The sequence below is a fragment of the Sphaerodactylus townsendi genome, linkage group LG07, assembly GCF_021028975.2.
Source record: "Sphaerodactylus townsendi isolate TG3544 linkage group LG07, MPM_Stown_v2.3, whole genome shotgun sequence".
In the NCBI taxonomy this organism is placed as follows: Eukaryota; Metazoa; Chordata; class Lepidosauria; order Squamata; family Sphaerodactylidae; genus Sphaerodactylus; species Sphaerodactylus townsendi.
This window is the reverse complement of record NC_059431.1, coordinates 95,762,190-95,788,246: the sequence shown is the minus strand read 5'-3', so window position 1 is coordinate 95,788,246 and position 26,057 is coordinate 95,762,190. Positions and strand designations below refer to the sequence as shown.

At 46.7% G+C, this 26,057-nt stretch overlaps 2 protein-coding genes and 1 non-coding gene across 7 annotated transcripts in view; all 3 read right to left on the bottom strand.

Moving 5' to 3' along the window:
• Nucleotides 1–1,464: 1,464 nt before the first annotated feature.
• NOP2 (NOP2 nucleolar protein) lies at nt 1,465–21,394 on the bottom strand. The gene is made up of 16 exons (XM_048504698.1): nt 21,198–21,394; nt 18,601–18,646; nt 16,224–16,297; nt 12,671–12,927; nt 11,401–11,438; nt 11,103–11,257; nt 9,061–9,260; nt 7,489–7,578; nt 7,303–7,390; nt 7,059–7,199; nt 6,679–6,818; nt 5,529–5,618; nt 4,775–4,897; nt 4,566–4,663; nt 4,104–4,234; nt 1,465–2,029 (listed from the first exon to the last, which is right to left on the bottom strand). The coding sequence occupies exons 1-16, from the start codon at nt 21,301–21,303 to the stop codon at nt 1,692–1,694; spliced, it is 2,115 nt and encodes a 704-aa protein (XP_048360655.1). The 5' UTR covers nt 21,304–21,394; the 3' UTR covers nt 1,465–1,691.
• LOC125437358 lies at nt 19,173–19,279 on the bottom strand. Its single transcript, XR_007245197.1, has one exon. It is a non-coding gene; the product is annotated as a small nucleolar RNA U13 (small nucleolar RNA).
• Nucleotides 21,395–24,777: 3,383 nt separating the features above from the next.
• CHD4 (chromodomain helicase DNA binding protein 4) overlaps nt 24,778–26,057 on the bottom strand; it is a 32,439-nt gene continuing 31,159 nt past the window's right edge. For all 5 annotated transcript variants that reach the window (XM_048502926.1, XM_048502929.1, XM_048502927.1 and 2 more), the window contains 2 exons: nt 25,529–25,704; nt 24,778–25,323 (listed from right to left, as the gene is read on the bottom strand). In XM_048502926.1, the coding sequence (XP_048358883.1) occupies nt 25,306–25,323; nt 25,529–25,704 (194 nt within the window). In that variant the 3' untranslated portion in view covers nt 24,778–25,305. The remainder of the gene's footprint in view (nt 25,324–25,528; nt 25,705–26,057) is intronic.

The following is a 26,057-nucleotide window of genomic DNA, read 5'->3' as shown; positions in this document are numbered from 1 at the left end:
AGAACAGACATATGCACACATAAAGAAGCATCAGTCAGTTCATTCCAAGAGTGGCAATCCTAAGCATATTTACCAGGGAGTAAATCCCACTGAACATATGGGATTTACTTCTGTGTCAGCATGGTAGACAGGCATAGTAGGAACTCTGGTTCAGCTCTCTCCCTGCTTTTGATGCTCAATTTTTTGGCATTACCAAGTTCTGATGCCCTGGGTAATCTTCTAGCTTTGCCTAGCAGATGAGCCGGCCTTGGTACGAACTGCAACGGTTTCTTGAAAATGTATGGGTACCCTTTCAAGGTGGTTCATCTATCTGACTGTCTCTCTAGACCAGGTGTCTGCAACCTGTGGCTCTCCAGATGTTCATGGACTACAATTCCCATCAGCCCCTGCCAGGGGAATTGTAGTCCATGAACATCTGGAGAGCCACAGGTTGCAGACCCCTGCTCTAGACAAAGCTGCATCGCAACCCTCAACTGTTCTCACAATACTCAACCTTCCAGACATGCATGCAAGTTCCACAGATGCCTCTACAAAGCATGCTCTGACCCTCTAAAGATTTTAATAAATCTATTAGCCTTTAAAATGTCCCAGGACCCCTTTCAGTTTGTACATTCACACTATCGTGATGGGTATTTTTGCTAGTGGGCAAAACAAGTCTGAAATTTAGACTATGGCATAACAGAAGAAGAGTTGGCTTTTATACACCACTTTTCTCTACTGAAAGGAGTATTAAAGTCGCTTACAAACTCCTTCCCTTCCTCTCCCCACAAAAGTGAGGCAGATGGGGCTGAGAGAGTTCTGACAGAACTGTGACTAGCCTAAAGTCGCCCAGCAAACTTCATGTGTAGGAGCGTGGAAACTAATCCGGTTTACCAGATAAGAGCCTGCCGCTCATGTAGAGGATTGGGAAACCAAACTTGGTTCTCCAGATTAGAGTCCACTACTCTTAACCTCTTCAATATGCTTGCTAAAAGAAGACCTGAATTGAAAGGAGTAAGCTAAACCAGAACAGACGCTCTGAGGCAAGAATCTGAGAAACTTTTCTTCAGATGAGACTGCTCTGGGTTTGTCTGAAGGCTGGCTCATCCGCAGTGCAAGTCAGCCTGACTTTTAACCCAATTGTTTACACACACACACACACACACACTCGCTTCTTCCACCAAACCTCTGATCAACTCCTACACATCAAACACCTGCCAAGGATGGAGGCAATTAATATTCATGCTCAGGGGACTGCTAAGCAGACAGCACAGGACTGTTGCTCTCCAGATCAGACAGACTATTAAATGAACCTCCCCAGGCAGATTCAAAAGACATCACAAGGAGGAAAGCCAAGGATTTCAACAGGGAAAGGCAGACACCTGTCAAAAACCCTTCCCCGCTTGGGAGTAACTAACGGCAAAGGCACCAGGTCAGGAAACTGCAGGAGCAGAAACAAAGCTCTCTGCCAGATGGCCATACATATATGTTGCAACCAAGTAGAAAATCTTTAATGACAGACAAATCTCAATCAGACAGCGTGACCAAAGAGCTAAATTAAATAACAGAAACTGGGCCCCAAACCCACCAAGGAGAGCATCCAAGGGCCAATCTAGCACAAAACTGCACCAGAACATGTGCCTTGGACAGGGGACCCACTTTCCCTCAGTCTTACTGGCACCAGACAAGTGCTTGTCAATGACAGACCCCCCCTATGGGCGGCTCCGGGGCATCCTGCGTTTCTTGCCGGGGGCTGGCTGGGCCCTTGGACCTCCAGGAGAGGGCCGGGCAGCCTTTGAGGGTCTGGGCCGCTTCTGGAAGGAGCTTCTTTGTGCAGCCAGGGCCCATTTCTTCCGCTTGTTCGCTTTCAACTCTCTTTGAGGTGGGGTATTGGCAGCTGTCGATGCTGAAAATGCCTGTTTTGCAGTCTGCTCCTTAACGCCTTTTGGACCCTTTGGTTTCTTCCCTGCTGGCAGAGGAACAGCAGCCGCAACTGGGGCAGATTCCTCCTTTGTGGACGGCAGACCTGGCTCCTCAGTAGGTTCCTTATCTGGAAGCAGAATGAACAGAGTATGGAGGTGAGGCTGGAAGAGATGCCGAACAGGGTCCCAGAGAAAAGCCATTCCCATCCTTAAAGGGCCTTTTGCTCACTACCCCCCAAAGGAACAACAAACTCACAACTCCTGCTTTCCAAGATGGCATTCCAGGCACATAAGATTCTGGCCCATTTGTGCTAAAATGACCCTGGGCTGTTCACCAATATAACAATTTTCAGTTGATTAACCTGAATAATATTTCACTATTTTTTTTGTCACCAAATCACTGCTGACTTATGGTAATCCCTGGTGAAGTTTTCAGAGAAACAGTCATTCAGAGGTGGTTTGCCTTTACCAACTCCACATCACACCCTTTGGTATTTCTTGGAGGTCTCTCAACCAAATGGTTGCCAGGGTCAAGGCTGAGAGTGTATCACTGGCCCAGGGTCACCCAGCAAGTGGTCATGGCACAAGAGGGGATTAGAACCTGGGTTTCCCAGGACCTACTCAGACACCTTAACCACTAACCATGCTGGTTCTCGTTGAAGTAAATAAGTACCCTCATTGCAAGAAAAGTCATGTTTACAATTTTCTTCTCAATTATAGGGCTTATTACAGTATCTCAGAAAAGTTGTGCATTTTCTGTATAGTATAGTAAAATTGTATATTCCTCTGCCACAGAACTCAACATGCCGGACCTTTGTTGTAGAATGCTCCATCTGGGCCCTAGTGCCTACTTAGCCCCGACCCCACATCTGTTTGAAAGTTTGGTGATAATCATTCAATTAACTATAAATGCTCTTGTATCAAAGTACTATGTTCAATAATGCACAAAATAATAGTTTTGGCAGCCCATAAAAATGAATAATTCTCATATTCATTCGGGACTACATTCCAATGTGGAAGCATACAATTTTCTCAACCGTTGCACCTCAACTGACCGTACTAACATCCTTTTCTGAGACAGAGTATAGAACCAAAACAGCCTAAAAAGGAATACAAGTGTAATTCATAGTCACACACACTGAAGCATGCAGCCCTCTGGATTATTTGACTCACTGTCAAGTTTGAACCATGGAGTACTGGTAAACAGAGTGGGTCAACTCCTCCTAAAAATGAGGAAATGGCTTCATTTAGGTCACACTTGCCAAGTAGCAAAGTGTGGTTCACTGTAATGCAAAAAAGGGCCTTCCTACTGAGCTAAAGCTAAATCCTGGGATATAAGTAAAATTCAGAACTGGCTCTTTGAGTCTGACGCTACTTCGTGGTATCAGTTAAACCTGTCAGTCAGAATCTTCCACATGGTTTACTTCTGTCAAGAAAAAGAAGTGATTCTCTTGTTATTTAAGTGCTCTTAGTATTACATCTTTCAGAGATGTATTCACAAGGAAATGTTTCCAGACCACGACTTTTGCCTATCTTTTTGTCAAGATTTCATAAATTTGGAACAAAGGCTTTGCTCTGCAGCTACGATCAAGTCAAAGACATTAAGCATTAAGTTTTATGTTGTCTTTATGGAAATTTAAGAAATTAACTGCTGTGTCTGTTATTAATTTTTCAAGTTCTGATGAGCAATGCATTACATTTTTACTGACAGATGCACTCTCTTACATTACTTTTGAAATGGCTACATTTATGGTTTATCTATTAAAATCAGGAAGAAGTTTGTATCCTCTACTTAATAGATAAGGATTTTTACCCTAACTGTAGCCTTAAGTGTTAGCTTTGTTGTGTACTGGGAATATTTCAAATAGTGACTGGATGGGATTTATAGTTCATACCTGTATTCTGACACATTCTAATGTTGTTTACTTAACAGTATATTCTTGTGTTTGCATTTTTATCTGATATTTATGTTACATCTTGACATGATCTATGGTTACAACATTAAATTCAATTTGATTTGACAATACTGAACCCAATCTAGAATGAAGAAGTTCAAGCACCACACGGTTCTGCAAACTCTGCTGGTTGTCAGCTTTAGAATTTATTCTGCTGGGGAAATTAATTTCCTAATTCAAGAACTGGAATGTGGTGTGTGGGAGAGAAGGGGTCAGTCAAAAATGAGGTCCTGATGACTTCCGTTACCTTGTGGAGCCTTAGGAATTGTGTTGGAGAATTTCTTGAGCTTGGCAACGAAAAAGCCATCCATGTTGTGTGTGTGAGGATAGAAACGGCGTGCGGACTTCAAAGACGGGTGGAAACGACGCTCCTTAAACCTAGAAGTTGCAATTAAAAGATGGAAAGGGTCACAACCTTCCCAGGGCAAACTTAATGGAACCACCATCTGTTCTTCCACTTCAGTTTCTAACCAGCAGAATCCTTTGCAGAGTCACTCCAGTCTAATCCCATGGAAATCAACAGGCTAGGTGTCAAGCTCGCGGTCCTCCAGATCTTATGGACTACAGTTCCCATCATCCCCTGCCAGTATCATGATGGCAGGGGATGATGGGAACTGTAGTCCATAACATCTGGGGGGCCACGAGTTTGACACCTGTGTGCTGGTGTAACTCCACAGAGGATGGCATGCTGGAGATTCTGGACACTCACCTGACAAACCCTTCTTTGCCAAAGTCCAGTCCGGTTGGCACCAAACGGACATTGCGCTTCTTCAGGGCATAATCCACCACCCACTCATTCTCCTCCACCTGAAAACACAGAAGAACAACAATCAGATTGTCCCGAGTCTGGCAGACCACTGGACTCTCTTCCTTGTTTGAGCTGGGATTGGGTAGGGGGGGGGGGGGGAAGAGCCTCACCATGACCGAACAGGTGCAATAAACTATGTAGCCCCCAGTCTCTGAGGCAGCATTGACTGAGTCGATGGCACTGAGGATCAGCTCCTTCTGCAGGTGAGCGCATCGCAAAATGTCCTTCTCGTCCTGGAAGAGAAGGGGTGAGAGAGCTTCAGTACCAAAAAAGCTTCCGCTGGAGTAAAAGTTCTGTGCATCTTTTTGGGTGCTTCAAGATCTCTGTTTATTTCTTATGTAGTCAACACACTCTGAGTATTTCACATATGCGGTCATGCAATCCTGGGTAAAACAGAATAGTCTCTTTTAAAAATAGATTCTCCCCCACCCTCCCCCTTCTGTCAAATAAACTTCCAACAGCTTACAAACAGATTCAATATAAAATCCCAGAGTCTACTAAGCAGTTCCAAAATGCTGTGCAGAACATTGAGCCTTCCAAGAGACCTCCCCTTGCTAGGCGGCCAATATGGCTGTTGTGTGGATATGCACACGCGCAGCTTACAGGGAATGTTGAGAATAGCCTTTTCTCTAAATAAGCTTTTCTCGCTCCTTCCAATGCTCCCACCTATACGATGGTTTCCAAAATATGCAAGTTCAGTTATTGAATTGATTTACTGGTTTAAAAAGCAGAACATTAAATCTGTCAACACTACTGGCAAAAATTTTTAAAAGCAGGAAGCAGACAGAAGTTCTGAACTCCGCTTTCTCCCATCCCCTGAATGCAAAGTCAGGTTCCCCAAGGATCAATACGGACTTGGCTCACCTTATTGGTCTTAACTGAGGGGTCCTTGGAAATCACACCTGTGCCGCTGCATGGAGCATCAAGCAAGACTCTGTCAAATCCCCCCAGGACCTTGAGACAAAGGGAGAAACACCCAGAGAAACAGTTAGGCTGTGGCTCAGTGTTAAGAGTATTTGCTTTGCATGCACAACGTCACAGGTTCAATCCCTGGAATTGCCCGTTCAACAGATTCAAGCAATAGGTGAGGTAAAGAACCTGTGCTTGAGACCCCACAGTTGCTGCCAGTCAGAGCAGACAATACTAACCTTGATTCAGTAGAAAGCAGCAGCAAGTGACATATCACCCATGGCATTTCCACTCCCCATGTAAGGTTTCCCACCTCTCCCTTCTCACCTTTGGTACACCAGGTTGTGATGCAGGCTGGAAGCCAGAACATCCTACTAATTCCTCTCATATGTGCTCCATCTTACCACCCCACCCCACCCCGCAACCCAACTCCAGATGAGGAATGAAGAAAAATACTAGACTAGACAGGAGTAGCAATGACCAACTACCATTGTGATATAGTGGTTAGTGTGTTTGACCCAGGTTCAAAGCCCCACTCTGCCATGGAACCTCCTCTCAGGCTAAACTACCTCACGGGGTTGTTGTGAAGATAAAAAGGGGGAGTAGGCGGTAACCTGTTTTGGGTTCCCTGTTGGGGGAAAAGTTGAGGTATAAATCTACATATGTAAAAATAATAAATGATGTTCTACTACATCAGGAGATTTTTTTAAAGGCTGCAACACAATCACCAATTGTGGAGCGGCTACCCTAGCCCTCTTCCCCACACAATGGGATGTGCTGCTGCAACATTCACCACTAACATGTTTCCCCGAAAATAAAACAGGGTCTTATATTAATTTTTGCACCAAAGGATGCATTAGGGCTTACTTTCAGGGTAGGGCTTATTTTAGGGGAAATATGGTACCTTCACAATTCATTAAGGTGTGATGCAAGCTGCATCCTCATTGGCAGGGAGCACCCTGCTGGATCACACCATCCTGATCTGTAACTACCAGTAGGGCTTATTTTTGGAGTAGGGCTTATATTTTAAGCCTCCTCCAAAAATCCTGAAAAATCATGATAGGGCTTATTTTCGGGGAAGCATGGTATGTTCCCACTAATGTACCTTGGGGAACTGGCGTCCGTCGCAGTGGCTCACAACCGTGTTTGTGACTCCCAGCCGGTGCAGATTCCCCACCACGCTGTGCAATCTCTCCGCATTGCTGTCGTTGGCCAGGATTTCGCCTGTGTTCTTCATCAGCTGAGCTGCAAAGGTAGCAGGAAGGGGGAGTTCAAAAGGCTGCCAGGTGGCCAACTGGCTACTGCTAAAACAGTCACTCCCAACCTTAGCTACTTCCCTCTTCTCCCACCCCTTTAGCCCAGTCACACAAATCAGAGAATCTCCCCTTGTCCAGCCCAGCCTGTCCCTTCTAATCCAGTTGCTCCCCATACAAATCAGAGAATCCCCTCTACCCTGCCCAATCCAGCCCATCCCCTCACTGGTACCTATGTAGCTGGTCTTGCCTCCTGGGGCACAGCACATGTCCAGAATGCGCTCATTCTCCTGAGGAGCAAGAGCCATGACTGGGAGCAGGCTGGAAGCTCCTTGCAGCATGTAGTGCCCGGCTAAGTACTCAGGGGTGGCGCCTGGTAGCAAAATCACAGACAAAACAGTAATAAATCAGCTGTTGAGAGGAAAACGAGCTAGGAGGAGGGAACAGAAGCAACACTCAGCCTGGTTCTCACTCACCAATGGGCACGGAGGAATCATAGACGACAAGTCCCGTTTTGGACCACTTCCCCAAGGGATCAAGATTCACCCCACGATTAATCAACGCCTGTAGGATCAAGAAGGGAAAGGTTGAGGGCTGTGACCAAGGCAAAGGAGGCAGAGGAAGGAAGGGAGGAAGAGAAGACACACAGCAGCTGTGCTCACCTGTGCCAGGTCGCGCCGGCGTGTTTTGAGAGTGTTGGTTCGGAGAGTCACTGGCCGGGAAACCTCATTGGACTCCAAGAAGTCAACCAGCTGGATGGGAAGATGAAAGGACTGAACAAAAGGGCAAGACCCTCCTATATTGTGGAGAAGGAACTGAGTGGGGGGTAAGAATTCAGCAGAGAATCAGGCTTTAAATAAAGGGGGGGGGCATGATTCAATAGTGGTACATCTACTTGGCATGCAGAAGGTTCCATGTTCAAGCCCTGGCATCTTCAGTTGAAAGGACTAAGTAGTAGGTGACATAAAAGAGTTCGACCTGAGACCCTGCCAACCTAAGTGGAAAAGGACTGACCATGAAAGACCAATAGCTTGACTCAGCAGGCAGCTTTGTGTGCTCACACATGAACACATATTTTGGTGCCTTCTACTGAATCTGATCTTCATCCATCAAGGCCAAGATTGTCTGCTCAGACGGACAGCAGCTCTCCAAGGTTTTAGGTAGAGTTCTTTTATATCCCCTCCTTCCTGGTCCTTTCGACTGGACTTGGCACGGACTGAACCTGGAGGAGGACCATCAGTGGCAGTCAGTCAGCATGATCAGCCCTTCCCATGTGATTCAGTTTGATGAGACAGAATCTCAGATGGTTTGGGACTATTTCAGGGCTCTCCCCATGTGGGGGATTGAACCAGGGGGTTGTCTTTCTCTCGACTATGCCCCTCTCTCCAGTCTCCTCTGCCCTGATCTATAGCGCTGGTATGGGTATCAGGGCTGCTGGGGGCTTTCTAATGCCATCAAACACCTTCATCAGGGCTACCCATCTATCAATCCAGGCTATAGCCTCTGCATAGTAGCCACTGAGCTTTGCATCCATTGCCTGTGCATGCATGCATGTGTATATACACACACACACCCATGAATGAATGAATGAATGAATGAATGAATGAATGAATGAATGAATGAATGAATGAATGAATGAATGAATGAATGAATGAATGAATCAATGAAGGGGGCTCTAGCCCACAAAACCTTAAATAATTGAGCTGGCCTTTACAGTGCCACAACATCCCTTTCTTTTGCTCGCTGCAACAGGCAGACACAGCTGTTCCCCCTTGTAACCACAGAGATGGGAGTGAATTTATGAAGCAGAGAAGCTGGTAAACAACAGATGCCTCTCTGAGCCAGGGATTCCCCTTTATACTTTGGAGAGTCCTGGGTTCTAGACAATGGTTACTACAAATAATTCAGCAGGGCAATTCCATTCTTCCTTTGGCTTCTTCTCCAATCCCAAAGGAGACTTCCAAGACCTTTTTCCAATCACATCCTGGCCAGGGGAGATTTTGGTACTGCTTGCAAGCAAGGGAGAGTGGGCAGGCGTCATCTTTTCTCCCAGAAAATGTGGCCTGATACTTGAAGTGTTTTCAAAACCATACACGAAGGCTTGCAATTGCAGCCCCCAGATCCATACTTGAATTCTGTTACCTTAACGCCCCTTGCTCCAATCTGCCTGGCAAACAAACACTGAGGACAAGGCAAATCACCCAATAAGGAATTGCCTCCTCCTGACAACCTACCTCAGAAAGTGGGAAGAGCTCCATCATTTTCCCGATCAGAAAGTCGCTGTAAGAGTAATAAGAGGCCAGGTCCTGGCGAAGGAGCATCAGGTACTCTTGCCGGGAGTGGCCGACTTCTCGCTTCGTGCTGAAATTCTGAAGCACCTCAATGTTGTCCTTAATGCGCTGGTGAATGAGCATCAGGTTGGCTGGCTGAGCGGGTGGGAAGGCGGTTAAGGAGTGACATCAGGTATGAAAGCTGCAAGACCACAACGGTCTTTGGCGTATAGTTTGGGGACTTCCAGAGGGTCGTAGAGCCCCCTCTTCTGGGTTGCAGTACCCCCTCCTCTCCAAAGAGAGGAGTCCTTGCTAAGGACTTGCTCGAAGAGCACATGTATCAACAGCATGAATCCTGCCACTCTTTGCATATCTGAGAGCAGCCATAAGACATAGAAATTAAGTTGTTCACCAAGGGAGAGAACTCTTCCACAGCTTTCGCCAGGATGGACTGGGGGCAAAACAACCCAATTTCTACCCCGCCCTGGAAAAAAAACCCACCCTCCAGGCCATTGGTCCATAAGGAATTTCCCCAACAGCCTTCACAGCCAATCGACCACTACCTCTCACCCACGGATCGTTCTTCACTATGGTTCGCCCCCAGGTGCTTAGCCTCTGCTTGCATTCTTTACCTATCTTGGTTGGCTGCCTGCAGCCCTAGCCTCAAGGCTGGAAAAGTCAGAACTCTGGCTTTTCCAACTTCCTGGCACATGACTCTGATGTCACAGTACTGCACTTCCCCCTGCCCCAGCAGTTCAGTGGGTCCCAATTCTGCAAAGGATGACAACTACAGCCCAAATTCTGAATCAGCCATGATTCATCCTGTATAGCAGGGTGATGTCTTTGGCTGGCTACTCCTCTGGCTGGGAGAGGCCTGTGCTTACCTAGGATTTTCTGGAGACTGAACTGGCCCACTGAGCAACACCCCTCTCCCATAAGCAAAACAAAGACCCCAACATGTACAGCGCAAGGTCATGATGTACCATAGCACAAGGGGTTGTGTGCCAAATTACATTTTGCACAGCGAACACACATGACCAGTTACACCAGGTGCTCCCAATCTTTTACAGTTGGTGGGCACCTCTGGAATCCTGACAGTCTGGTTAGCAGAGTGACAAAATGGTTACCACAAAATGCAGAAGGAGACAACCACAAACTGGCTACCTTATCTTACCTTCAGTCACACAGTGAAAATCCTTGTGCTGTGGAGGCAGCCACAGATCTTCAAAGGCCAATCAGAAGGCTTGCTGCATTAAAGCCCCATATACTTTCTAAAAGCACTTGGCAGACACCAGGCGGTTGGTGAGCACCACATTGGAGACCTCTGTGTTACGCTCAAACACAATCTAATCACCACCAAGCAGCTTGTTTTCAGTCACACTTCTCCAGTTCCCCCCCCCCCCTTACTACAGTCCCAGGCCCCCAAAGCTTTGGTCCATACAGGGGTGGGAAGCGCATGCACCCCAGACATCCATAACATCAGTCATTCTTAAAACTGCCATGTAAGACAAGCAGTTTCAATTATTCTGACATTAATGCAGGGAGTAGACTCGGCAGGGCAGTCACACTGGTCTTCAGCAGAAATGTTAGTCTTGGAGCCCAGTTGCACCTGGGAGACAAACAAGATTGCCGAGATATAAGCTTTCACGAGTCTGATTTTTGAAAGCTTATACCTCAACAATCTTGTTGGTCTCTCAGGTGCAACTGGGCTCCAATCTAGTTCTTCTGTGGGGAAGTTCACGTTCAAGACAGATAAATTGTCTGCACCCTCTCCCCCCTCCAAGTTTGAGGCTGAAGACAACACTAAACTGGAAAGTTGCTAAGGATGCATCAGGCTGCTCCAACACTTCAACTTGCCACCAGGGGGCATAAGAGGAAAAAAATGAAGCGTCGTCCAAGGCTGAGGGGCTGGGGGAGGGAAGAGTCCAGTCTGGCCACAAATATACCCTTTGTCCATGGAAGCACAGCCCCCATGCCATGTTAACAGATACTGAAAGGAAGGATATTTTCTTTCTCTATTTCCTGACCGCTGGGTAGCACAAAGCGCTCATCTGTTTCCACATTGAGCTGCAGGTCTGTTTCCTGGGTTTCTTCCTGTGAGGGCTGGGATTCTTCTTCTTCCTCCTCCTCCTCCTCATCTTCATCCTCATTGAGATCCTGTCTGCATCCAAAGAAGATAAGCCTTTAAGAGGGAGTTCCTTGCTGATTAGGATTCTGAAGGAGGAAGAGGGCACAAGGGGGAAACCTGATAACCCTCTCATCAGAGACCCTGATTCAGTACTAGCAGCCTCCTGAAATACTCACCCCTTCTGCTTTCGGGCAGCTTGCTCAATAGGCAGGAGCTGAAGAAATGAAACAAACTCTTACTTCTAACATGAAGCTGTTCAGGCACAGATCAACACACAAAAAAGCACGCATGTGCATGCAAAAGTAACACACAGCCCACACTGTGATCTAGGGTATTTTCGTTTTCCCAAATCAATATGCAGCAGTCATATTTATATCTCAAACAAATGAAGCAGTCAAGGATAACCCAGAAGAAAACAAATGAAGGAGAGGGGACCCAACCTTGAAGTGAGTCTGGTAGACTGAGCTGTTGAGCAAAACCAACCCAAAATGAACCAAAATGAACATGAACCAATGTATTGTCGAAGGCTTTCACGGCTGGATTCAACTGGTTGTTGTGGGTTTTCCTGGCTGTGCGGCCGTGGTCTGGTGGATCTTGTTCCTAACGTTTCGCCTGCATCTGTGGCTGGCATCTTCAGAGGTGTATCACAGAGGGAAGTCTGTTACATAAGTCTGTGCGTAACAGACTTTTCTCTGCGATACACCTCTGAAGACGCCAGCCACAGACGCAGGCGAAATGTTAGACCATGGCCACACAGCCAGGAAAACCAACAACAACCAACATGAACCAAGATTCATACTGAAAATAAATTTTTAAAAACGACAACAATTTCAGTAGAACACACAGCAATAAAATCAAGCTCAATTTAATGGGCTCTATGAGGCAGTGGAGCTTAGAACCAGCCTGTGAGACCCCTGGACAATTGCTGTTTAAGACACAGAAGAAGGCTGGTAGTCTTGAGATTCTGCTAAAGCCTGAGCTTGTCCTTCCGAGGGATCCTAGCTCTGATCCGGGTGTTCCAGGTGAGATTTGTCCCTTAAGGCCGCCTCCTCCTTATGATGCTTGATGTGGCCAAGCAGAGAAAGATTCCTTTGAGGATTTTTCTTTATCCACAATAAGTATCAGAACTCTCTTGCCTTTATAGTTATAATTAGTGGAGCTAGGAAACGAGCAAGCTGTCCAAACGGCAGGGCTATGCAGACTGGAGAGGGACAACCCCCTACAGTCCAGGCGAGTGTGCAAAAAATGTACATACCTCTGCCTGAACAGTTGGAGGTGTGACCTAACCAGCTTGGATGACTGACTCCACTGTCTTTTTTCTTCCTGTCCACATATTTTCTTCAATTCTTAGCCGCTCATTTTCCTGTGTGAGCCCAAACCCTCCTTCTTTGCTCCACCACCCATTTCTAACAGCAGCAAGTAAAATGGGAGGCCAAGATGTCTTACTTCCTCATCACCAGAAGACGACGCTCCATAGTCATCCACCATCCCATCATCACTTCCGTCCTCTTTGTCGCTGTCACAGAGCCCTTCCCATTCGTCGCTGCCACTGAAGGCCTCTTCCTCACCCTTCTCAGGCCTGGGCCTTTTTTTCATGGAGCTGGGAGTCAGCCAGGCTGCGTTTTCATCACTGAAGCCATCCAGGCGGCCATCTTGTGAGGCTGGTCGTTTCTTGGCCCCCTTCAGCAACAACTCGCCTGGAGCTGTAAAGCCAGGCAAAGGAGTGATTTAGAGTGAGCTTCTTGAGGATTACTTTGTACTCCAGGTTCCCAAGGAAAATACAAGCATTGGAGACACCTGCTCAACTTAGATATTAAGAAACTTGGAACTGCACACACACACACAACTGGGACATTCCTTTCATACACATCAAATAAATGTATAGCCCTCGTACACACCAGTGGTTCTCAACCTGGAGATCGCGACCCCTTTGGGGGTCGAACAGCCCTTTCACAGGGGATGCCAAGACCACCTTTGACCAGGAAATTCCCATCACCCTCTCAGCCGCAGCCACGCCGTAATGGCGGATCGGGCGCAGACTTTTTCGCCTCCACCTGAGACCTTCCATAGGGCTTCAGCTGAGAGGACCCGAGCAGCAACCCGCCAAGGGGAAAAAGACCCCAACAAGATGCGGGAGGACGCCCGGGAGAAGGTAGCAGCAGCCGCTTCTACTGCCGCTGCTGCGATAACAAAGAAAACGACCCGGGCCAAGAGGGGTGCAGCTCCTCTGTCACAGCAGAGGCTCCTGGCACCTGGCAATCGGCCATGCCGCAATTCTGGCTGCTATAGGGCCGATTAAGGAGCGAGGCTGCAAGGCGGGACCAGCAAGGAGTTTCCCACCATCACGGAGAATGATCCGCCCCTTCCAGCTGGAGCTGATGGCGGATCCAGGCAAGATCGGGGTGTGGGGGGCCAGGAAGGCGAGTCGTCCAGTGGGGAGGGCAGAGGACCCCCCCCCCCCCTGAGCAGCCCAATCCCCAGAGAGTAGAGCAGACCCCAGCTGGGTGGGCAGGGCTACCTACCACATTCTTTCCACCAATTCGAACAGCCAGGAAAGCAGAGCCTTTAGAGCAGGCTCATGGAGGAACGCTTCCCCAGATGAACTCATGAACAGTTTAGAGAGGCCATGGGGGTCACCACAACATAAGGAACTATATTAAAGGGTCACAGCTTTAGGAAGGCGGAGAACCACTGCTATACACCTCTTTGGGAAATATCTAGCATGAATACTGGTGTAGTGGTTAAGGTATCGGACTAGAATCTGGGAAACCCAGGTTCAAATCTCTGTTTGTACCATGGAAACTTGCTGGGTGACCTTGGACTAGTCACACAAACTCAGCTCTGATCCTGGCTAGTATTTGGATGGGAGATCTCCAAGGAATTCTAGGGGAATGATGCAGAGGCAGGCAATGGCAAACTACTTTTGAAACGTTTCTTACCTTGAAAGCCCCATTGGGTTGCCTTAATCAACTGTGACTTGATAGCAAACATAAAATTGAATAAAAATTTAAATGCACAGCACAGAGACCTGGAACATCTACCTTAATCTGTGCTAAAGTTTTGCAATCTGCCAATATAATATTTTGGTAGGTCTGCCACCTGTCCTAGCTTCTGCCATGGAGACAAATATCAATCCTCAGCATTCCCCATCTTGCCGCCTCCTGCAAAAACCTGAAAAAATCAAGCCCATCTGCCAATCTCAAAAGTCACGCCCTGAACAATTCTTGACCAATGGGGCTTCTAAGTCACAGCGCTGTCTTTCTTTTACCTCTGCCTTCCTCCTATGACCTGGATCCCACAGAGATCAACAGGGTGGCAATTTCCCACATTATGTGAGCTAAAGAGGTGCTGGTGAATTGGGTGGTGGGGGTGAATTCTCATTCTGAAGGCTGGCAGTTATGGGCTTAAAAATTGGATTTTCTTCCAACATTTTCCTTCAGTTGCACTGCATGGAATCAGGAAGAAATTCTTTCCCCTCTTTCTCCAGAAAGCAGATATTCAGACAGTGAAGGAAAGAATGCCACTGGAGACAAAGGGAAGTTTTTTCCCCTAAAGATGAGAAATAGTCCTAAAAAGCACGTCTTTCTATATCTCAAATAACAGACCTTTCACCTCCTTTTCATGTTTTGTTTATTTATTTTTTCTTTCATTTTCCCTCTCCCCCTTTCACGTCTCTATAGAGGATAGAGAAGAGGGTGGATTTATGAGGAGAGGTCATTTGATAGTGTTTCATACTGTATTTTTTAGAAAAAAAAATACATTTAAATAAGAACAGTTGGATGCAGATATGAGGCATTTCTTACAATGCCCCTGAGTTTCACTGTATCCCTTTTATTTCACATTCTTGTCTTATGCTTGGCACATAAACAAAGAGAATGCCATTCAATCTTTACTCTGTAAGATATAACTGGATTGTTCTGTTACTTGGATGTACTGTTTTGTTCATGAGAAACATTTTACTTGAGTATGGATTTTGTTTTTATCCATGGGTAAAGGGAGCAGTGGGAGGGAAGGTGGCATGTCAGATCTTGGAAGCTAAGCAATGTGGGTAAATGGATGGGATATCACTCAGAAAGATACAAATAAGTTCTTCATCAAAACATTCTGATATGAGAAACCAGCCATTTGGGGCACCAATTTTCTTCCCACATTTTCAAAAACCCCATCACGTGATGAAATTCCTACCAAAGTGAACTTCATCAGAGAGAATTTAATAGTACCGTGGCAGGAACGTAATGTTTGATTCTCCTACATCACATTAAATCAGATACTTTTACTCCTCACATCTGCTAATCTTCAAAGATGTCTCCTTTGTTATTTTTACTAATATAGACACATACTGCTCTGCCTTGGGATTACATTTTGCCTGCAGAACTGAACTGCCATGAGCAGCAGAGTTGATATTATGCCAGCAGCAGTCGAGCATATCGCCAAAATCAACAACCAAGTGGAACAAACCAGTGATAGGCTGTTGGGGGTAGGAGAGCTCTCCAAGAAAGAAAGGTGGCCAAGGAAATGAATTTGAACTGAGAATTTCTGTGAATTAGTTCTGGGTAGGAGCATCTCACATCCTGAACTGAATGTCTCAGAGTAGCCCAGCCTTGTCAGAGCTTGGAAGCCAAGCAGGGTCAGCCACAGCTAGTATTTGGATGGAACCGATGAAATTTAAGGTTGCTACATAGAAGCACGCAATGGCAAACCACCTGTATTCATTTCCTGCCTTGAAAACCACATGAGGGATCGCCATAAGTCAGCTGTGACTTGATAATACTTTCTACTATGGAATCTTACGGTGCTTTTCTGCATGCTCAATGAACACTTTCTGGTAACATCTGCAATGTAACCTCCCTTTAGGTCTATTGACACAACAGGGGAAAAAAATCAGGAAGTCATTCTGCTGTATCAGGTACAGCCAGCAGTGCATTGCTGCAATGGGAGTTTAACCCCTTTGGAACAACTAACAGAAACAAGGTCCAAGCCTGGTTGGCTACCTCCTCACCTGTTGATTCCTGGAGAGCACAAACAGTCTTGCCAGATGGTGGCTTGGCAGATTTGAATCGCCGTTTTGCAGCTCTAAAATAAAAAAAAAAAATCAGAAGCAGTAGCAAACAAGTGGAGCTGAGACGGTCAAAATAAGCATGTTGACCAGCTCCAAATTTGTTAAACTCCATCAAAGTCACCGTCTGATTCTCAACATAGGACAAGACCGGTGACCACCAGCCTCCTTTGTTTTAAACAGAATTTGTCCTAGCATGTCATCATTATAGGAAACAGGGAACAAATACATGATTGGAGTTTTTGAGAAACAGCGACCAACGCATTTCAGAAGATATTTTTGAAACACAACTAATAATAGTGGCTATAAAGCCCAGGAAAATGGACTGGCCTAGAAGAGCAAATAATTACTGAAGCAAGACAAATTATTAGCATATTTAACTTACGCTGGAAGATGTCAACCAACTCTCGAGTCTTGATAATCAGCCAATAATTATGTACCAAGTGCCATTTCTAAATCTAATTTGGATTACTGGAGTTTATTCCGAAAACTGCTTTCTTTGTTACTTTTTGATTTTATTAGGTTACTTTTATGATGTTTTATTAGGCAAGAATAATGAAAAAGATCAAAATTTCTTAAATCTGCCACTTTGCCAGTAAGATCATGACAGAGGCATAGCTATAAGGGGACAGGGGTGGTATGCGCTGTGCACCAAGCACACACCTGGGGGGCAGAAAATCGCCCCGACCTCTTCCCTGCGCCCCCCCCTTAGTTCAGGCTGAAAAAGCATCCTGGTGGAAACTACACTTCCCAGGAGGCCATGTGAGCCCAAAGGTCTCCTGGGAAGTGTAGTTCCCACCCGGGTGTTTTTTCAGCCTGAACTGAACAGGCCACTTTTTCAGCCTGAACTAAGGTAGGTGAAGGGGGGCGGGGGGAGAAGCCAATGGGGGGTGGAAAACATAAGAGTCCACCCCGCGCGCAGTTTGGCCCAGCTACACCTTTGGATAATGATCCATCTAACTCAGGGGTCTGCAACCTGCGGCTCTCCAGATGTTAAGGGACTACAAATCCCATCAGCCCCTGCCAGCATGGCCAATTGGCCATGCTAGCAGGGACTGATGGGAATTTGTAGTCCATGAACATCTGGAGAGCCGCAGGTTGCAGACCCCTGATCTAACTCCCTATGCTCCCTATGACAGTGGCTTCAGATCTTTTTCTTCTTCAAACCAAGTTAAAAGTCAACCCAAACTTTTTTAGATGCCTCTGCCTCCTCTCCCACTACTGGGAAAAACACAGCAGGATTTGAACCCATATTCCTACTACAGCGGTCTTAAATCAATGAACCACAATATCATCAGCAATTATACATGGCTTACAAAGAACAGCCAGGCTTTGCTCATTACAGCAATGTTTAACTTATTTTAGAATCGACCAGTAAGGTAGGTTAAGTTGAGAATATGTGATTGGCAGGTCATTCAGCAAGAAAAGCGAGAGCTAGAGCGGTGTAGCGGTTAAGAGCAGGTGGACTCTAATCTGGAAGCTGTATTTGTTTCCCCGCTTCTCCACATGAAGCCTGCTGGGTGAGCTTGGGCTAGTCATGGTTCTCTCTGAAGCCTCTCAGCTCCACCTACATTACGAGTCTGATGTTGGGAGAGGAAGGGAAGTTGTAAGCTTCTTTAAGTCTTCCTTTAAGAGAGAAAGGGGTGTATAAATCCAAACTCCTCTTCTCTTGTGGCAGAGCAGGGATTTGAACAAGGTCTTCCCAGATCCTCTTCTGACACTCTAACACAAGGTAAGTACACAATGCTTTGCGATGCAAAAGATCAACCCTGGCAACCTCCATCATAAGATCTCCAGAAGCAGATGCTGGGAAAGGTGTTTCTCTGTCTGAGACCTTGGAGAGCTGCGGCCTTCTAAGAGGGACTGACTGTCTGGGGCTGTAAAAGCACCCTTAGGGCTTTGGCAGAAGAAGAAGAGTTTGGATTTATACTCCACCTTTTTCTCCTGTAAGGAGACTCAAGTTGGCTTACAAACTCCTTCCCTTCCTCTCCCCACAACAGACACCTTGTGAGGTAGGTGGGGCTGAGAGAGTTCCGAAGAACTGCGACTAGCCCAAGGTCACCCAGCAGGAATGTAGGAGTGCGGAAACACATTTAGTTCACCAGTAAGCCTCTGCCACTCAGGTGGAGAAGTGGGGAATCAAGCTCGGTTCTCCAGATTAGAATCCACCTGCTCTTAACCGCTACACCACATTGGCTGAGAGAGATGAAACAAAATCTGCATCTGGTGGGAAACCCTACTGAAAAAAGAGGTGGGGGAGAGAGAGAGGAAAAGTTGTGTTTTGAACAAACAGGGACCACCACCATGTTAACAAACTCACCTTCTCCGCGCGTGGTTGGACAGCTTCTTTGTGCCATCTTCGGGATCTAGGCAGAAGGGAACCCAGTAAATCCGTTGGTGCTGAAGTTAGCATGACAACATTAGGAACTTCTGGCGTCTATGTTCAGGAGACAAGTGAAAGAGCCTCCAAGCGGAGCCAACACCCATTCTAGAAAATGGAACTACCCAAGCCACACTTCTGCTGGGAACAAGCCTGTGTGTTATACTCACTGACCATAAGCCCACCCCTTCATCTGAGTGCTCTGACTGCTAAGAATTCGTTTAAGTGGTGCTACAAACTTGCAGGGAGGGAAAGGAGGCTGTAATACTGGAGATGCGACCTTAAATGTCGGACAATTAGATGAAAACATCGACTCAGCATGTGGTAGTGGTGAAAAAGGTGAATTCTGTGATGGGAATTATCAGGAGAGGGATTAAAAATAAGTTGGGTAGTATTGCGATGCCTGTAGAGCATTGGTGTGACCCCATTTCGACATCTTTGTGCAACTGCAGCTGCTATATTTCAAAACAAATATTACAAAGTTGGGGAAAAATGAAGAGAACTATCAAGATGGTTACAAGGTTTAGAGCACCTTTCATACAAGCAGTAACAATAGGGACGGCACATTTCACGCATGCGCGTGCCCAACCCACTCATCACGTTTAAGAACCTGAAGGAACCTGAAAGATGACTAAAGGATGACATGAAGGATGCTTATGAAATAACTACCAGTAAAGCCTCTTGTACAAACAAATACAACGGGCTCTAGAAAACTATTGGTGGGTTAAAGGCACCCACCAAGGAGGCCTTTTCTCCCCACTCTTGCCTTTTCTCCCCACTCAGCCCCATGTCACCAGCTCCCTCCTCCTTCCTCTGCTGTTCCCAGATGCCTGCTACTCTTCCCGGACGCCTGTACATCATGCAAAAGTTAACACTGCAGTTGTGGTTGCCAGCAGTTGTGACCCTACCATGGGAAGTGGCTGACGCCTGTGCCTGCTCTTCAGGCAGATGCAGATGACACAGTGACAATAACTATTCAGCAGTGGGGAGAAGGGTGAGTGAGCACAAGAGAGTGAATTTCTGCTGTTTTTGTTTATGGTTTTTAAACCCATTCTGTGTGTGAGCGTCAATTGGCTGGAAGTGAATCATCACTGCCATGGCTAGCCTTTTATATAATAGGGTGCCTATGCAAGGACAGCTTTTTCTCCCTCTCCCGTAACACAACAACTCAAGGGCACCTACATAAAAATGTCAGGTAAGAGATTCAGGACAGACAAAAGGACTCCGTGAGTAATTAAAATGTGGAATTTAGACATGTGGAATAAAGACATGGATGTAGATGCCTTTAAAACAGGGGTTGTGAGATGCATGGAGGACAGGTTCATAAAAGGCTACTACTATGGTGGCTGAAGAAAGCTTCCATATTCAGAGGCAGCAAACCTCTGAATCTCAGTGCCAGGAGGCAACATCAGGAGAAATGGAAATGGGCAGGGCCAGGTAAGGCTCTTGCCAGCAAGACTATTGATTGGCTGTGCAGATTTGTATAAATGTTGCTCTGCCAGCAGCTGCCACCACAAGGATCTATACTGGGTTAGTAAAATTAAGCTGTGGCAATCATTTTATGGCTGGCTCTGCCTCCTATTACAGGCTGAAGACTACCTGGTAGATGCACAACAGAGACTAGCCTCTAACAAAATTGCTTAGAAAAATTATTAGGGACTGTGGTCCATGTTATTATGCATAGCTTGCTGAAACTAGGATGCTTCTATGGAATTTTGCATCATTTAATGTATCGTGTAACACTCACCGTCTGGTTCAATTTTTAGACTTCTGTTTTTACAACCCTAAACTTCTGAGTAAAATGCCATCAAATCACAACTGACTTATGGCAACCCAGCAGAGTTTTCAACACAATATTCTAATAGTGCTTTCCTCTTCATGAGGACCCTGGTATTCCCTGGAGGTCTCTCATCCAAATCCTATCCAGGGCTGAACCTGCTTAGCATTTGAGTTTGGGCAAGATCAGGCTAGCCTGAGCTAGCCCTAATCCTATTACTTTATCAATTATCCCACTGTTGATTGAGCTCAACCTCTGCGGTTCTTTGCACTCTTGACTTAAACATTTAGGGTGGGTTGTGCGGGATTCTATTTGAGACATTACAGAGAAGAAAATGAGGGAAGAGTTTGGACTTATACCCCACTTCAACCGTAAGAAGTCTCAAAGTGGCTTACAAACTTCTTTCCCTTCCTCTCCCCACAACAGACACCTTGTGAGCTAGGTGGGGCTGAGAGAGTTCTAAGGGAACTGTGACTGGCCTAAGGTCACCCAGCAGGCTTCATGTGGAGGAGTGGGGAAACAAATCTGGCTCTTCAGATTGGAGTCCGTCGCTCATGTAGAGGAGTGGAGAAACAAACCCGATTTACCACATTAGAGCTCGCCGCCTTAACCACAACACCACGTCGGATCTCTTTACATGCCAAAGTTCTCGCTTACATACTGATAAAGGGGGAAGGCAGGCGCAGCCAGAGGAAAACCCCAGCCAGCCCCCATTGCCCGCTCCGAGCGCGGGCTGGACCAGAAATCCAGGGGGACTCACCAGGCGGCAGGAACCGACGCAGCTCCTGCTCGGCGCCGCGCTGCTTGCGAGCCTTGCGCCCCGGGCCCCGCTTCACCTTCTGGGTCGGGTCCAACTTACGCCCCATGTCGGCGCCCTTCTCTCCAAACCACGGGGCGAATTCTTTGCACGTGGGAGATTTCCTGCGGTAGGGTTCCTTCCGCTTCCGGCAGGCCTGATTGGTAGGATTTTTTGCATCCTGCCCCTTTAGTCCCAGTGACTGCCTGGAAAGCTTCCCCTCCTCGCAAATAGTTCAACCTTTTCCGGCCATTACAACCAATCCCTCGGTAGAAAGCGCTCCTCTCCAATGAGAGTCCATTTTTAACGTCATTCAGTTGCTCGCTTGGCGACGCCTTTTTAGTGGTGGAGTCCTCGGGAAATGGGATATCGCCCTCCACCCCAGAGCCTGCCTTTCCCCTGTTTTCAAGCGACTTTCCGTTGCAACTCACGTCTACCTGTGGTAGCGTTCGGTCCCAAGTGGATCTTGCGTCTAAGGCCAGAACACGTGCTGCTGCTTTGCGTTGACATTGATACCCAGGCAGGCCCTGTGGACAACTTTTTTAAAAAATGCACATCCAGACAAAACGTGCAATTTCAAGTAAAGTGTGCAACTCTCAAAGCACTTCCGTGCAAACCAAAAATTCCTGCAGCAGGTACCCGTCATTGTTTACCAATCAACTAGGAAGCATCACACACACCACTGCACCAACTCACCTGCATCAAAGAGAAAGGAGATCATCCAGGGACATTTTAAAATTACTTATTATTCTCTCACCCCCTTAATTTATTTTCCTGGTTCTTTTGGCTGGGACATTCCATTTTGCTGCAAACACCACTCTAGCTGCTGTCCTCTGATATTTGAACAGTTCTTCCCAAACACTTGAGCTGCTCTTTAGTAATGCCTGGTAGCGTTCTTTGCATCCATAACAAATATGGTTTATACGATTTTTTGTATTTCTGGGTATGTCTTTCCAGTATTCCCCCCCCCCCCCCCCCAAACTTCTCTACGTGACCACCCCATAGGATTGGAGTGGCCAACCTAAGGCACTCCGGATGTTCATGGACTACAATTCCCATTAGCCTCTGCAGGGCCTGATGGGGATTGTAGTCCATGAACATCTGGAGCGCCATAGGTTGGCCGCCCCTGCCATAGGATAAAAGGAACCATCTGTTTCTTGACATTTCCAGCATTTTCCTAATTCTTATTCATTTTTTCAAGAACATACAAAGACATCAGTGTTGAAAGAGGACAGATGTAGACAACCAAGATGCAAGTTTGTTATAGTGGTGCATGTGACACACACCAATTACTGTCACACTCTCCAGTGCAATGTTACATTCTTTTTTGTTAAAGCCCTGCGGTTGCACCTTATTTGTACTTGTCGCATAATGGGAACACTTCTACAAAATAATAATAATCTGGAAGTGGATTCTATCATTGTACTGTACTGAATGTTGCTCTGGTTAGACCAACAGCTAGGTTGCTCTATATATATAATTAATTTATGGTAATACTTGACAATTTGTCTTTTCTAATCCCACTGATTTTTGGTGGGGTGACAGGAGCTCTACCTCTGCTTGCTCTATTAGTCCAGCTGTTAGTAAAGTTGAGGAATCTTTTTTATATGTGGGGAAGCCCAGTCTGGGGGTGGGGCAAAGCAGCTCCTGGAACTGGTGCAGAGCTGGCCAGCACATTACCCATATCCCTCACCCAATCTGGAAAAGCCATGCGGACATGCATCTAGACACCAGCACAGGCTGGGGGTCAGGCTTGGGGTATTCCTGGGAGTGAAGCTGACTTTAGTTGGCTTCCACCGGGCTTTCACGCCAGAAACATCACTAGCACAGTCCTCTGCCTTATGCCACTCAAAAAGGTGGCATAAGTCCACACTGCCCTATGGAGGGCTTTCAGTGGGCTGGGGATTTTCTGGTGTTTGCTGCCTTCCTACACTGCCTGGAAGCATTCCAAAGGCAGTGCAGAAGTGACGCTGTTCCCAGCCACCAGAGTCCTTGGGATTGGGCTGTAAGAAAACAACAAAAATTTAGGAATGTGGACAGCAAGTGTGGGTGCTTCTATACACTTGAGCTACTAGATGTTGTTTCAAAAGCCGCAGAAACGCATGATAGTGGCTGCACATTTTCCATTGGAGAATCACATTTTTGCCCAGTGGCTACTTTTCAGCAACTCCCATCCAGGCAGAACAAAATGTGTGTCATTCCTTCATCTCATCAGTATATGCCAAATTCCTGAAAGCTGATCATATAAACACGTTCTTAAAGGCACCATGTGCCAATTTCTTCACAGAAACAATTGCAGAGGAATACTTACGTTAGTCTGGCGCAACAAACTGGAGTTAGTGGCACTTTGAAGAGCAGTGTTGGGAGGCCTACATAAGAATCCAGTGGCACCTTCAAGTTTCCTTCATGAGATTTTAGCTATCCCCTTGCCTCTGAACAACCTGATAGCAACGCATGCACTTCTCTTCCCGCTGTAGGCCAAGGTTTTTTTTTTACACAAGCTTGTTCATCTTCCCAAAAACTGATGGGGGGTTGGTATGAAAGACCCTCTCAAACAATGGCAGCACAAACTCCTGCTCGCAGCTTTAAAATGTAATTTCTGCAGAACTTCTGCTGGCCAGAGCCTGTTGCTTCTCTGACATAGCAGATACCGACTAAAGGAGGAATAGATGCAATAAAAACAGATAAAAATGAAGCCAAGTATTCAGCACTGACAGCTTCAAAGACAAGACTTAAAATCAAAAGTATTGATACTGCATGACCTGCCAGTGCTGGTACTGAATCAACACACACACACACGCACGCACGCACGCACACAGAGAAAGCAGAAATTTCTAGGTCAGTTTTGCCAACAGATCAAAAGGGAAGCTCCAGCTTTTAACTTCTGAACAGTTTACCTCTTACTGTGGCAGATGAAAATCTAACTCTTACACAAATTAACCTGACTGCATGAAATTCAGAGTTGATGCTGCTCACATCAATAAACTGATGGGGGTGCTAATGTAACCTCAAGCAGGGGTCCCCCACCTTTTAAAACCTGTGGGCACTTGTGGAATTCTGACATGGCACGGTGGGTGCAGCAACAAAATGGCTGCCACAGGAGGCAGAGTCAGCCACAAATTGATTACCACAGTCTAACTTCAGTTAAGAGTGTTGACCCTTGTGGTGTGGTAGCAGCTGCTGCTAAAGCAATGTTTAAAAATTTTTGCAGAGAAAATCCAATCGAAGCCATGCCCATCAAAAGCTCGAACTGGTCCCACCCATTTCCTAAAAACACCTGGCAGGCATCAGAAGAGCCAGCTGGAACCACATGGGAGCCTCGCCTTTGGACAAACTATGCCATGGACTAAGCAGCTCCATACAAAGAACGGAATACCAAGAAGCACACTCTGCAAACTGTGTGGGTCACTTGTAATCCCCCTGCAGATCCCACTGAGATCTACTTAAAACGTGCACAAAAGCACACACACCTGATTCATACGTAGGCCGAAAAGTGTCCTGAAAGAGAAACCTCTGGCCCCCAAATACTTTTGATAGAGCCAAATAAAATACAAGGAAACCTTTATTTTCAACTTTATCAAGATTTTTTTGTCTTTTTTTCCAGCTGTTTCAGAGGACAAGTCCAGTCAGGTTTCTTTTCTTTTTTTCTTTTTGTATTAAAAGGATCTTGATGGAGGTAGCTGTGTCTGTCCTGACGTTTGCTTGCGCTCATCTCGGTAAACAAACTCAAAATAAAATTAAAATCTAGGAAGAGTGGGCCAAGGTGGTGAGAGCGTTGCAGCCAGGTCTCTGCGTGGCGCTGCAGCCTCCAGTCACTATATACAGAGTCCATCCGATGCTTCCCCCGCCCCTCGCCCAAAGGCAATCCGAGTGCCTCTGGCGACTTAGGGCAAGGGGGGAGAAGTGCACGTCCTCCTTTCCCCAGCCACGCCCACCCCCCCATGCAGAGAGGGCCTTGTCTGGTCAGGAGTGCCAGGCAAGAGGGGAAGGGAGGGGGGGCAGAATTCAAAACAAGGGCGTGGCGCCTGTCACTTGAGCTGAATCACGGGGTAGGCAGCACGGTGCACGTTTCTCATTGCTGCTGAGCCACCTGGGCACACAGAAAAGGGTAGATGGGGAGAAGGAGAAGAGCAGAGAAAGCAGACAAGTTAACACAGAAGCAGAACACAGTCCCTGCAAAGCCCACCCAAGAGGGGACTGTTTTTGCCATGGGTCCCCTTCCCTCCAGTTTATGGGTGGGGTTGAGGATGGGAGAGGGAGAGAAGGCAGGGCCAGCCGGCCGACCAACTGCTTACCTGCTGGGGAGGCGGTGGCGGAGGAGGCTCACTGCTACGGTTTGCCAAGCGGCTGAGGATGTTGCGCTCCGACATCTGGAGGCGCACAGCCACTGGGGGAATGCGAGCAATTGTGGCAGGCAGCCGTGTCACATCGGCCTTCATGTCGCTCAGCAACTCTTCCAGCTGCTTCAGCACTGGAAGAGAAAAGGAAACTCTGGGCTTACATGTGGCTTTCTGTTCTCCTGGTTGGGGGGTGGAAGGGGAGAAGGCAGATACTGTGGGAGCAGGCCCTCTCTTATGTGACTGGGAAGACAGGGCCCTCATTTTGAACTATGTAGAGTGGGGCTCTACCTTTGGCTGCCTGGATACCAAAGCTAAGAACATGCCCATCCCCAAATAAGCAGACCCAAAATATCTACAATCAATGGCTGAAACCAGCTGAAGATAAATTGCAGATGTGGTAAAAATGTGGTAAAAAACAACTTGCTTACTTGGCTTAGTAAATCAGATTATCACCTGGACAGCCTTCCACAGGTAACACTGGAAT

Bases quoted from the DNA above. Each gene is read 5' to 3' on its own strand.
- NOP2 (XM_048504698.1), bottom strand. From the start codon at position 21,303: ATGGGGCGTAAGTTGGACCCGACCCAGAAGGTGAAGCGGGGCCCGGGG. The intron at 11,439-12,670 runs GTAAGACATCTT...TCATTTCTTCAG, and splicing joins CGTCTTCTGGTGATGAGGAA to CTCCTGCCTATTGAGCAAGC. The intron at 4,898-5,528 runs GTGAGCCAAGTC...CTTCTCTTCCAG, and splicing joins CCTCAGTTAAGACCAATAAG to GACGAGAAGGACATTTTGCG.